The sequence below is a fragment of the Brienomyrus brachyistius genome, chromosome 5 (genome assembly GCF_023856365.1).
Source record: "Brienomyrus brachyistius isolate T26 chromosome 5, BBRACH_0.4, whole genome shotgun sequence".
NCBI lineage: Eukaryota > Metazoa > Chordata > Actinopteri > Osteoglossiformes > Mormyridae > Brienomyrus > Brienomyrus brachyistius.
Genome location: NC_064537.1, coordinates 27,050,291 through 27,063,641, shown reverse-complemented (window position 1 = coordinate 27,063,641; position 13,351 = coordinate 27,050,291). Strand labels below are relative to the sequence as shown.

The following is a 13,351-nucleotide window of genomic DNA, read 5'->3' as shown; positions in this document are numbered from 1 at the left end:
TTTTCTGGAAGGTGAAGGAGCACAACAGTGTCACTGAATCTGCTAGACACAGATGAATGTACAAGTACAAAAATGTATAAAGTTATTTTTCAGTGAGATGAAACTACATAATAGTTTACCGAATATTTTAGTGAATATATGGTGTCTTTAGTATGGTTGATAAAGTGATTCATGATACTTGACTCATGATTGTCTTCCACATCCTCGAGGAAAAGTCATTTTTTTCCCTAGTATAAGGTTTATATTAACTGCTATTTTTTTTTATTCTTGTTAGACATTGGAAATTTGAGTGAACAACTGTAAATGAAAATATAAGTCAAATAAAGCAAGTTTCCTTTATAGCATGGAAAGAGTATGCAACAGTGCATGTCTGACATCTTAACTGGTTGTGTGGCAATGAAATTCTAGGCTGACCTTTAACTTTAAATCCACTAGTTACCTGTTTCATCCAAGGAAACAGAAAAATATGTAACATCCCTTGTAGAAAGAAAGCCTCGAGTTTTTATTTCTGCTGTTATAACTGCTAGAGGAGGTTACTTTGATTAATCAGATAGGACATTTTTTTGCAAATAAAGGTAATCAAATGGTGAACATAGTGTAAACTGTCTTACCAAAGAATACTGAGTGTATTTTTCGTAAATGTTAAGTGAGTAACATGCAAATGTAGCAAATCTCAGAGTGTGCAAAAACTTTTCACTGGTAGTGTATACCATAACCGTCACCAGAAGAGGTTTGATTGACTATATACTACACGCTTTCAAATACGTCCACATACATAGATAAAGACGAAATACTTGTTGTATGTCTAGTCTATAAGGGTAATGTAGAAATGAATATTTGAAAGCCCAGCTGCCTTAAACAGATCAGTTGTCTATACATATAACAGCCCTTCCGATCTTTGCCATAACTCCGATCATTATATGAACCGTAATAATACCATATGATTTATTTGGAGAAAAAAAACGTAATAATTTGGCCAATAAGGTGATTCCCCGAGTTTGAATCCCCGTGAAACAATTCCATTCGACGGAACTTGGAGTTAGAATTGCCAGAAAAAAAGTACTTTTTAAGGTACTTAAAAATGATCGTTGCCAGTCATTTTTTTCTAATCCGTATATTCTAAAGTAAATTCAGCCCACTAACAGCAAAACATATATATTGTTCGACTGTAACCCTGCCTTTTGATACAAAATGAAAGAATAGTCCATTTTCATGACGCTTTATCTGGAAACCTTTGGTATTATGGCTCTACTCTCGAATCCCGGGTTAGCACCTGATTGTCCAGAAGGCGATGATGTTTTCTGTGTGCTGCTGGTTGCTAGACGACTGCAATACTGAGAGCAATAACAGGGAAAATGCAGTGTGAACAGGTTCAGTAAATTAGTAGTCTTTCTAGATTATACGATGTATTACTGTCATGGATATATAATACAAGAGTGATAAGAAGGTATTTTAATTTTTAATAAAGAAAAATAAGTTTGAACGAACAAGTTTAGCGAGTTTGAATGTGTCTGTAAGCCGTTACTCGTTCACATTTGTGCTACGCTAGCTAGCATCAGTGACTTACCTTCGGGGCTCCTCTTGAGGGTTTGCTTAAATGAAGCAGAAGGACGGAAGGATATCAGTGCACTGCAAAACCGTGCATGTCATCTATTCCTCAGCGTCAATAAAAAATAGTTCAATGTAGTTAACTGGGCAGTTCAACTTTGCAAGTAGAAGAAAGATAGCTACACATTATGACCGTTTGACTAAGACATGATCGGATGCGCTGTGTTCAAATATATCGTTTCCCTAGCTTATCGTTATGAAATAGATCATTTCAGATATATTCAGCATGTCAGCAGCAGTCAGTGATTGTCAGACGGAAGAAGAACTAGAAGATCTGGTAAGAAGCTAGTTTGTATCATCGGCATGAAAAATGAATAACGTTCATTTCTGTTTGTCACCCAGATTTAGAAACTATCTGGCAATAGATACTAATATCGTTTGTCGTCGCCTAAATGCATTTAGGGAGAAGATGGACTTTCAGTTGACACCTTTATCTCAAATGCTGGACAGGTACATGTTTCTCATATAGTTTTATGTCAAATTTTGCGAAGCAGTTTAAATCTTCTTAGTGATATTTGTTGTCTTAGTTTTTCTTGATTTTTATCTCTTGTTTTGCTGTACTTGATGCAAGAGTGATTACTGTAGAGTTTTTTTATCGTAATACATCTCATATATTTAATTGTTATACATCTCATATATAACCTATACATATATGGAGCGCAAAACAATGTTTATAAACCAGTGCAAAACTATGGCTTGCAGATCTTTCTATGGCCTATATTATGTGTCATGTGTAGTATTGTCGATAAACTAATCTATGGCTACGTCTCTTTTCAGAGACTCAAGAAAAAGAAAACACCTTCAAAACCACCCCCATCTCCTAGTAAGACTGTCTGCTGTACCACACATATGTTAATAAGTTATCGTTTGATTTTAATAGTATATTTAGTTCTAATGGAATACATACTGTGCTTGAGCATCCACCTGTTTTGTGACCTTTATCAACTTTTTGTAGTGTGTGGTTGACGTAATATTAATGTATTAATATTAGTGTAATTTTTGCTTTTAGAATCACCATATATGACAAGTGCCAACCTCCATCCAAAAAAAGCTGCAGTGTGGAATTCATTGAAAGCCACCGGGGTCCCACACAGTGAAACCTTAACCACGCGTGTGCCTAGGGACTTCTGGGTGACGTCTCTCAAAAGCGGAGTCGGTCTGTACGCACAGCTTTCTGCCTGCACAAGTGCTATGGTGAAACACTTAGGCCTTGTCCACACATATATGGGTATTTTTAAAAATGATGCTTTTCCTCCTCCTCCATTATTAAAAAAATCTCTGACCACAGGAAGACGCTAAAATGCTAAAATATCAAGAGCATGCCAAACCAGCAAGCAGCAATATAACTGACCGTAAGGAAATGCTGGCCAGTTAGCAGCCTTATTGCCAGTTCTGCTAGGCTAAAAACAGCTAATGTACTATAAACAGCGAACAGTGCACACATTGACATCAATCAAAGTGGACAATCTGACGTTGTTTTCCCTGTGTACACGTCGACATTGAAAGCGCTTCTGAAAATCTTCACCCTGGACGCGGTTTCACAAAAGCTCCACTTTCAGTGACCTAAAACACTGATTGAATGTGGACGAAAGGCCAAAACGCACAGAAAAAAACGACGTTTTTAAAAATACCCAAGTACGTGTTGACCAGGCCTCACAATTCCTGCAGGTGTAATAACCTCACGTTTCTTCGATCACTCTTGCAAACTCTGAAAGCAGATATTGAGGGGAATCAAGCTAAACACTCCACTTCCACCAACATGCCAGAGTACCTGAAGGAAGCTTTTGGGATGAGGAAGCCGAAGTATTCCCGCTCTTCCAGCAATGGTGACTACAATAACTAGCAAAAAAGGCTAATGGAAGCCTTGCCCTGTATGTGCTTATGATGTATTACCAGAGATTTGCCCGTTTTTGTTCTTCCCCTGTTATTTTCAGGCTATATTCCAGGGACACCAGACTTCAAAGAGAAAGAAGACATGTACGATGAGATTATCGAGCTGAAGAAGGTACAAGTTTCGTAAGAGTTTTGGAAAATTTCTTTTTAAAAACTTTTTTATTTGCTACTATAATTTGTGGACTCACCATTATATAGAATATAAGAAGGGAGCCATCCTTGAGCGTAACAAGAAAAATAACTGATGTGTTTGTTCTCCTTTTCAGTGTCTGCAGGCTCACAAGTCTGAAAATGATGTCATGAAAACCAGAATCCGTAGACTTGAAGAGGAAAACAGCAAAAAGGAGAAACAGATTGAGCAGCTCTTAGACCCTATCAAGGTAAAAGGCGGACAGCTATGTGGTTTTGCTTTTCGCCCACTGACGTGTGTGTCGCTTCAGCTCATGCTCTGACATCAGTCATTTCAGGTACTAAACAGAAGTTGCTATTTAGAGCAAGCATCATTTTTTATTTGATTTTTTTTAGGGATCTGAATACACAAGAAGCTTGGTTGACAAAAAGAATGACCTGAGTTCAGTAAGTTCTTTGTTGATTCTCTTTTAGCAAAACTGATCTCACTTTAAAAACAACTTCATTCTCAGTTGCTATGATGTATATATAGGTATATTTTGGCACTGGTATTTTTGGTGATGGGCTATATCTGTAGTGTCTGTATCTGTATGGTTTCCCCTCTGTCATTTCCATGGGACAGCAGCAGATCAACATTACACCCATTCCAAACTGATCCTGCAGAATAACTTGAATTATTGGATTAATTATGTTCTCCTGCAGGTCTATTATGGGTTGAAGCAGAAGATTCTGAAGCTTGAACAGCAATGCAAAGAGAAGGATACTGCATTAAAGTGAGATGGCTTATTTCCTGCATTATAGTAATTCTGGGTTCTAAGTGCTAGAACTAAACCCAAAGGCACAGACCATTAACCTAATGAGTCATACACCACCCCAATATTTCTAAAAATAAACATCAAGATCTACTTAATGAGTACAAAGGAATAGAGGCAGAGAAACAATGTATGCATGCCATTCTTTCCGTATAACACCCTTACATCGTTTCATTTGCCTTTGCCATAATGGACAATCACCAGATCAGTCTCAGGTTAATTAGTTTGAATCTATTTTTTAACTGCACGTCCCAGAGCCTCTCTGCACATCTAGAATTAAATTGCACTGAAATACTTTAGCTCAAAGCAGCATTTTAGCTCAACGATACAACTGCATGGATGTGGACTATGTACTAACAAATGTTATGACCATCCCAAGTGTTCCTCCTTAGCTGTTTATACTGTCTGCTGCCAAGGGGTCTTATGTAGACCGATTGTCTAATAATGACATATTTCATAATCCTTAGCAAACTACAAAGTGATTTGAAGACTACCAACATAGAAGAACTGAAGATTACTGTGGAGACATACTATGAGGAGGTATGTCCGCACTGATCCTATGTGAACTTGTAGTTCCAGCTGTCGGTGGGTGGGCTTCCCCCTTGAGTCTGGTTCCTTTTAAGGTTTCCTCTTCTCTTTGATAGAATTCCTTGCAGCTGTTGCCTCAGGCTTACTCTCTGAGGGCCTCAGGCCCAGGACTCCATGAAGTGCTTTGTAAGAGTGTTGCTCGATAAAAGCGCTATATAAATAAAATTAAACTGAATATTGTTTTTGCGCTATATTTCAGTCTAAATATTTCTCCTGACATATCTAGCATGTAAGCAGTTTAAATTAAATAACCAAAAAACTGAATTACTGAATTTATATTTATTTATTTAAGCAGCACAGTGGTTCAGTGGGCAGTGGCTCAATGTATGGAGTTTGCTTGTCTCACTTTGTCTGTGTGTGATTCCTGGGGTATGCAGTTAGATTGATTGCTGTCTTTAAATTGCTCATAGTGCCTGATTGTGTGTTACTGTGTGCCTTGAAATTGTAATTCCACGAAAAGTGCCTCTTCGCTTCTTGTTTCTTCTAGAGTAGGCTCCAGGTTGACAAGAATTGTGTACTTCATGTGGTTGTGAAAGATGAATGGGCAGATCGATGGATGGATGTGTATTTATTAATTATGTACCCCATGATGATTAAAAACACTATTATCTTACTCAGGTGCAGAGACTAAGAGTCTTACTAGCCAGTGCAGAGTCAACAGAGAAGAGGTATTAAAGTGTTTTAAGAGCTATTGTAAATATATTGATAGCTTTTCAAAGGGGGGCATCATTAAAATGTCTCTCTGTCTATTTGCAGTAATACTGCTGAGAACAGAGCACATCTGAAACAGCAGAAGGTTCTTAATGCAGCCGTCCTTAAGCTGTCAAAAAACGTCAAGCACCTGGAAGAAGAGAATAAAGCTCTTAGGGAGGAGGTCAGGAGAGCGATGGGAAGTCCCTCCAGCACATCGAGAGGTTCGCTTCATTCACTCCTGATCGCTTTTCACGCAATATTTCTCCAATTTATGTACAGTCTGGCAGTGATCTTAGGGATATGTCATTCCTTTGATGTGAGCTTAATTGGGTTTCTTGTGCTATTGATATGCCCTGACTTTCCCTGTTCCAGGCTATTCCGACTGGAGCAAACAGCGGCTGGTGAGACGGGTGATTGAGTTGGAAAAGGTGAATACCAAGGACCGGAATTCATGTAGGGCCAGGATTGATAATGCGTAAAAAAAAACAATCCTGAGGTCAAATTTCTCTTCCAGAAAATCAAGGATGCCGATTCTGGCAATGGCACCAAGTCCACCAGCACAAACACAGAAGTGGCTGAGGCAGACCCCATCCCACAGGGGGCGCCTGCACACCCCAGTGAAAAAGAGGCACGTCAGGAGTGTGCCCGCCTGCGGGGGATAGTCAAGAGGCACCGAGAAGAGAGGACTAACCTCCAGAAGGAGCTTGCAAACAGAGAGTAAGGAGGATGTAGTGTTGCCTTGTGCCCCTCTCTCTGCCATAGTGACAATTTATGCCATAACTGTTAAGGAAGAATAAGGCAAATTCTAATGATGGCCAAATGAAGCTTCATGAACCATTTCCTGTATTTTTTAACCCCATTAGATGGTGTTATTGATTTGCTTTGAGGTATGATTTTTTTGCATCGAGAGCACCATCTAATGGTGTCAGAAAATATAGCAATTGGTTCACAAAGCTTCATTTGGCCATCACTAGCAAATTCTAAACAAAATTACGTGGTTATTCCTTTACTTATTTTTAGTTTATTTCACATGTGTGTCACGGTGGGAGCGTGAAAGCTGTCCATCAGTCCTTATATAAGTCATCACTGCAAAGCACTGGCCAGTAATAACCATTGATGTATTTATACACTGGTCTAGTTTAGGTCTTTAGGCCTCGCTAACAGGCACCACAGCAGGATCCCTCCTAAGGCTTCTTTTACCTCTTAGCTTATTTGAGTACTTGAAAGAGTTAATTTGTAACGTTGTGGATCCTGAGCACACAGCCGTCTTCTAAGCGATATGCCAACAATGTTTCTGAGAGCACACAGAGAAGACATGGTGACATGCGTAACTCTGTCACTGCCCCTTTCGCCTCTCCTCACCTCAGCGCCGAGATAAAGAGACTGTCCGCAGAGAGGGCCCGAGCCGTGAAGGACGTCGAGCGGGCGAAGGCGACAGAGCGTGATCAGGCCCGACACCATTTCAAGTACATCTGCTCAGTTCATTTCCTTTTCATTGTATGCTAGTCATTTTCTCAGTGAATAGAACAGTGATGCTTTATTGATCCTGTGGGGAAAAGTCTTTTCCACCTACTCCATCTTGCTCTCCATGAGACACACAAGTGAGAGCAAGGTTGCCGGTCACAGCACTGGGTGAGCCAGTGTGCAGTGCCCCTGGAGCTGGGGATTAGGGGCCCTGATTCGGATGGCATCATCATCGGTTGGCTCTGGGAGTTGAACCGGCAACCTTCCGATCACAGGCACAATGTTTTAACCTGCTGAGCCAGACACTAACCCCCAAAATACATCTCTCATATCTATTTTGTTTTTAAATCTTCACTCTTTCTGACTCCCTGGTCAGAAGTCTTGTGGGGACCCAACGTCCAGCAGGACAACGGTCCAAAACATACAGCAAAAGAAACTCTCAGTTGGTTTCAGAGAAAGAAAATCAAGTTGTTAGAATGGCCCAGTTGACCACATGAATTAAATCCAGTTGAACATTTGTGGAAGGAACTAAAGATCAGGGTTCACAAGAGGCCCCCCAGAATCTTCAAGATTTAAAGACATTCTGTTTAGAGGGATGGGTGAAATTCACACCTGAGCAGTGTAGGCTACGAGTTTCTTCATACGTCTTGAAGCGTCACTATAAAGACGTCTCCACTAAGTATTACATGTGCAATACTTTTTTGCTTATGTCACTCCACCTTATTACACAGAACTTGTTATTTAGTTTGTTGTGAATTCTTTAAATTTGTGTGTTTCTTGATTTATTACCAAAATTTCATGCGAATTGCCTTGTTTGAAATATATTTACCAGAGAAAATGTTGATGTGTTCAATACTTTTATTATTTCCCCTGCTGTATATTCAACGCCTCCTGGGTTTACTGATAATGTGCTTGTGTTGATCATGTCTTCTAAATTACTTACACTTCCTTCACAGTTTAGAAGGTAATCATAGCCTTCCTAGGTATAATTTAATTGTCTGTTGCACCCCCACCCCATTACCCAGGGAGGAGATTGAAAAACTGACAGAAAAAATAAACATTTTGGAGTCCCAGTTGGAAGAGGAAAGACATTTGACACTAAAATCTTCGCAGCATGGTGAACTGGTAATAAACCGACGATCTTCTTAATGCTATTTAATACTGTCCCTCATATTCCTAACAACCTACAGTCATGATGAGGATTGTTGAAACATTTAAGCAATTTCTGGCTCATATTATACTGAACACTGTAGCTAATAATTTAGATTTATTAGAGTAACTTTATGGGGGCGGTATGGTGGTGCAGTGATTAGCACTGTGCCTCACACCTCTGGGACCCCGGTTCGAGTCTCCGCCTGGGTCACGTGTGTAATAAACTCCGGACCCCCCGCAACCCAGAAGGATAGATAATATAAAGTTACTCTATCCATTTTCCGCTAGAAGGAGCGGTTTGAAAAATGGATAGAGTAACTTTATATTTTGCCTTTCACATTCTTAGACGTCAAAATTGAGTTGGTGGTGGTTTTGATGGGGTCTACAGTGACCATTGTTACAGACTGGTTGAGACCTTAGATTACCCATATTCCTGTGGGATTCTATGGTGTTTGTCATGTTGTTATCTTGATGAGTGAGGGAAAAAATTATAAACTTTTTTTTTTTAACGATTTTAAAACATCTTTCAGGAGCAAAGCTCTGGAGGTGGAAGAAGAGAGATGCAGACGAGTCCGGCATCGCTGAGAGATGACGTCCACCAGGCGGCTGCATCTGCACAGGAAGGCAGAGAGACGGAGGACATGGCAGCAAACAGCCTCCAGCAGCGTCGGCAGCAGCACAGACTGGAGGTAGCAGCTGCTCCCTGTCTACGTCGACCCAGGGGTTCCCTTTATAACATGCAGATGGGGGCGCCGACATTTTACTGTTATATTTACATTTAGTTCATTCATAGAAGATAAATTAACATGCACTGTACACAGTTTTTTTTGTTTTTCACAGTTTTACACAGTTTTCTCTGTCACGACTATGAGGAGAGTGTTACCATAGTTGCAGGCTACTCATAAAATTAGTTGATCAGGATAAAGTTTGTGCGTGTTTTTTTTTTCTTCCTTTTTAGAAGCATAAATGTGACTTTTCTGAAGAGGTAAATCCTTTGTTCATCATATTTAATTTTTGGCTTAATTGCCTGTCTTGGATGTTCTGAGATTGCATTTCCTGTCCATTATGTCTTATGCAAATAAGTGCGCTGGCAGTAGGACTGGAAGTTTTGAGAGCTGTGATCAGTATCTTCAGAACAAAATTAAATGCAGAGTGGACCTCTTGCTGATATCAGACGTGGGTCTGTACTTTCGACCAATCACAGTGGCAGGTTGTTTCCTTCAGAAATTTTAGTCTTGAAACAAGCTGTTTCATTCCCCTGTCACTTCAGATTTTTGCTAAAAAAAAGTTTTAAACAACTGAGGTATAACTTGGTATAAATGTATGGATATGTGCATGCCATTCTTATGAGTGTTTTTTTAATTTCTCTGAGTTTTTCCTTTTGCATTACCAAGTTTAATGTTAAGACATTATGAATGGTGAAAGAGCTGTACTATGAAACTTCATTGTTCTTTGTATCTGTATTTGCAGGATGTTATTTTAATTCAGTCTGCAATACGAGGACATGTGACTCGGCAAAAATCACTAAATGCTAAAAACCATGAATGCAAGCTATCCAGCTTTAAGGTAAAATTTTCTAGTCTGACATTATAGTCTGAAAATTTTGTAATATGCTTCAGTAATTCTCATTATCCCCAGATGTGTCATTGTGGTTTCATAGCTTTCATACATTTATACAAGTATTGCAGTAACATGAAGAGACCACAAGATGGCTCTCTATCCTTTGAGTAATTGCCTGACTGTTCCCAGTTAGAAATGCTCAGGAGAAGGATAGTATACAGACTCTCGCTCCCCGTGGACAGCCCAGCAGTAATGCTATCTGACAATGCAAAACAATCTGTATTTATCAAGCTTCAAGGTCCTCATGAGTATTAAGTGTGGTAAAAGCAAGATTGTGTAAGATTGAGAGGTACGTTTAATATTTACAGTGATTTAATATATACAGTGATTAGTGTAAATATAATTCAGTGATGCTTTCTGACACTTAATCATGTGTTTGGGCAATTTCTAATAAAGAAGAATATAAATGTAGTAGAAATTGTCTGCTGGTCTTGGATTAGACTGGGAAAGATGCGTGTCAGAAGAAGGTAAAGGTCAGTGATATGGAAGAGCACCATCTTCTCTTTCAGAGCCCACAGGCGGAAAGCAGTGAGAGCGTTGATCCGCGTCACACCAGTGACGGAGTTCCGGACAGTGCTGTGGTACTCCTGCAGTGTGTGTTCAGGGGACACTTGGCTCGGTGCTCTTTTAAAGCGACCAGGTGAACAGGTGCTCCTCCACCTGTGTCTCAGAGCCACACCTCCTTAATATGTACACTGGATGTGAATGGCTGGGGTAACAGCCTCTTAATAATATACCTTTAAAATGAATGAGACCTTCCTTAAAGTGGGATGGGCACTATTGTTTTGTGTGTTGATCATTTACTTTAAATAGAATTAGAATTTTAGTGTTTAATTGTCATTGTTGACACACCACAGCACACAGTACACAACAACTAAATGTGTTCTCTGTATTTAACCCCATTGTTGATTTGTTCGTACTTTATGGCTGTGCGGAGCTGTCTCACAATTAGCTGCAGTAATGATATGTGTTTGACTCGTTTGACTGTTTTTTTTAATGCAGGCCTACTGAGAACCCTGCAGCATTACCTGCACTAAGATGGGACTCCAAATCCACGCAGAAGTATAAATCAAAAACACACGGTAGGGGAGACCATGTCGCAACAAAGTATTCTCACACACTGAAAGTAAGGCTGGGCAATATCACATCGATTTTATATCACATATGCAGAATAATTACCAGATCTTCAGATGACAGGTGAAACATTTGGCCGGACGCCAGCTTTTTAGTACTAAACAGTCGTTTATTTACGCTCGTAATTTGGTAAGCAGTTTAGTTTTATGAAACATAAGGATATTCCGAGTTCATACCGATTCGTTTTTGGGTGTCATAAAATACCTCATTAATATTTGAGGTGTACTATTATACTGCTTACCAAATTGTATCTGTAAATAAATGTCTATTTAGTACCAAAAAGCTGGCGTTCGGCCAAATGTTTCGTCTGTCATCTGAAGCCCTGGTGACTGTTGCACATGCATGATGTAATATCAATATATCACCCAGCCCTAACTCAAAGCATGCAGCTGATTTGCTTACTGAGGTTGATGTGATCAAGGTGGCTCTCCCATTTACTGCAGATGAGCCCTGTTTATTCGCAGGCCGGTAATAATGTGAGAATGTAAAGAATGATGTTTTCCGGCATGTTTTAGCTGTGAGAAGAGTCGTGGGAAGTGATGAGGAAGAAATTGAGGAGGATATTCCTGATGTCTCTACTGAAGAGAAGCAGGGTGTCACAGAGTCCAATGTGTACTATTCCTCTCTCAGGAGGAAACAAGGTCCAGGTATGTGTTACCAAAGGCCTCACATTGATATAGCACTTCCTGTTTTTTTGCTAGCATTGATACTGTTATATAGGACTGGGACTGCTTCTTTGAATCATAGTAAACAAGAGCAGTCATTTACTTTTCAAAATGTAACACATACATTTTATTTTTTATTGGATGACATCGAGTACTTTATTTAGGTAAGACAGGTACGAAATGTAACTCATGTCTTCACATTCTCATTAACAAGCATTTTGTGGTATTTGGGCTTTTCCTGTGCCACGACCTGTGAAATCCAAAATAAATTCTTGCTGTCAGTCACTAATCTGGAGTAGCAGGAAAAAATGCCATCACTATAATTTGTAGGATTATATAAATTTTCAGAATTAGCATAATTTAATTATTTGCTGCCAATCCATCAATTAGAAATGGCAGCCAAGGAAAAGTGAAATTACAGTTCAAGTGGTCTAAAGACTTACTGAAGAAAAGCTGCTGTCTAAATAGTCTGAAATGGGATATTTTTGAAAATTGATTTAATGGGGCATATTTCTCAAACAGCACAGCTAGACCTCCATCCAGCTGCTGAGTCTGCTAGAGCTGGGGATTCCGATGACTCTGATGACATCATCATTTCACCATCCAGGCCCCTGAGACGACGGGACATTTATTTCTAGTGAATACATGTGACTGCAGATTTGTGCGCTTCAGCGGTGGGCTTCTCATGGGTCCTTTGTAGGTCTATACAAGGGTGTGTATAGTTTGCCAGTGGAGAAGAACATGTGCACAGAGGAAATTTTATCCTGGCCAATAACTGCATAGAACAGTTCGGTTTTTGGTCTGGTTGGATAAGACTCTCACTTGAATATATTATAATGCATGTACAATATTATGAATCTAATTGTGTCATCTTGTTTTACTATTATTATTGCCGTTGTTTAAAAATAAGTGCCTTCTCGCATCTGTATGTGGAGCAGAAATGTCACATTTTAATATTTCCTTTCTATTGGAATGTGTGCAGTCAACTTGTTTACAGTTTTTGAAATCACAAAAAAAGTTACGTTTGTTCTTTATGAGTGTATATCTGACATTGTGGTTGCCAATAAGTGAATTTCATATATCCGAACACAAATGGATGCTTCCCTTTCAAAACAAGCAAACAGTGCTGTTATTTTCAGCAACTCTGATAATAAAAACTGTTTTTCTTGTTCAGACTGTGAAACCGCACCTGATATACTGTAAATGTTGCAGCGTGACTTCCTCTAAGCATAATAAAACATTTTATACAAATCGTAACTTTCTCTGTGAATAATGCTAATATTTTAACAAAAATGTAAAATGATCATTCAACCCAGGATAAGTTTTTAAGTGCATCGGGCCTTTACCAAAATGTCTGTACATCTTAAGTAATTTGAATGCAATTGTATCAATGTATTTATTTGATATTTTTATTAAACTTATTACATTTGTGACTAAGTTAATTTCTTTTAATAACTACAGTATGAGATCTTGAGCCCACCACTATCTCCTCTGACACATGCTGTATCAGAGTGAGTCTTTAGTGGTTAGGATTCTTGCTATTTTATCCTTATTTTTTAGTTGTCTATTCTATTGTTATTCTTATTATTCTTA

General features: G+C 39.1%; 1 protein-coding gene across 2 annotated transcripts; it reads left to right on the top strand.

Moving 5' to 3' along the window:
• The first annotated feature begins 1,332 nt into the window (after positions 1–1,332).
• On the top strand, positions 1,333–13,015 carry iqce (IQ motif containing E). 2 transcript variants are annotated; one of them, XM_049014363.1, is made up of 24 exons: positions 1,333–1,370; positions 1,814–1,885; positions 2,011–2,058; positions 2,386–2,431; positions 2,618–2,764; positions 3,327–3,434; positions 3,543–3,613; positions 3,768–3,881; positions 4,027–4,077; positions 4,333–4,403; positions 4,910–4,982; positions 5,649–5,698; positions 5,787–5,944; positions 6,096–6,151; positions 6,238–6,440; positions 7,091–7,189; positions 8,213–8,312; positions 8,870–9,028; positions 9,298–9,324; positions 9,810–9,905; positions 10,469–10,599; positions 10,962–11,041; positions 11,609–11,740; positions 12,281–13,015. In XM_049014363.1, exons 1-24 carry the CDS (start codon positions 1,356–1,358, stop codon positions 12,394–12,396), a joined length of 2,223 nt encoding a protein of 740 aa, XP_048870320.1. In that variant the 5' UTR covers positions 1,333–1,355; the 3' UTR covers positions 12,397–13,015. The 2 variants fall into 2 exon arrangements, with proteins under 2 accessions (XP_048870320.1, XP_048870321.1); XM_049014364.1 differs by lacking the exons at positions 1,333–1,370; positions 1,814–1,885; positions 2,011–2,058; positions 2,386–2,431 and having other exon boundaries at positions 2,628–2,768; positions 8,858–9,028.
• The last annotated feature ends 336 nt before the right edge of the window (positions 13,016–13,351 follow it).

Coding starts and splice junctions, on each gene's coding strand:
- iqce (XM_049014363.1), top strand. Junction 5,699..5,786: donor GCAGAGTCAACAGAGAAGAG/GTATTAAAGTGT, acceptor GTCTATTTGCAG/TAATACTGCTGAGAACAGAG. Junction 9,325..9,809: donor AATGTGACTTTTCTGAAGAG/GTAAATCCTTTG, acceptor CTGTATTTGCAG/GATGTTATTTTAATTCAGTC.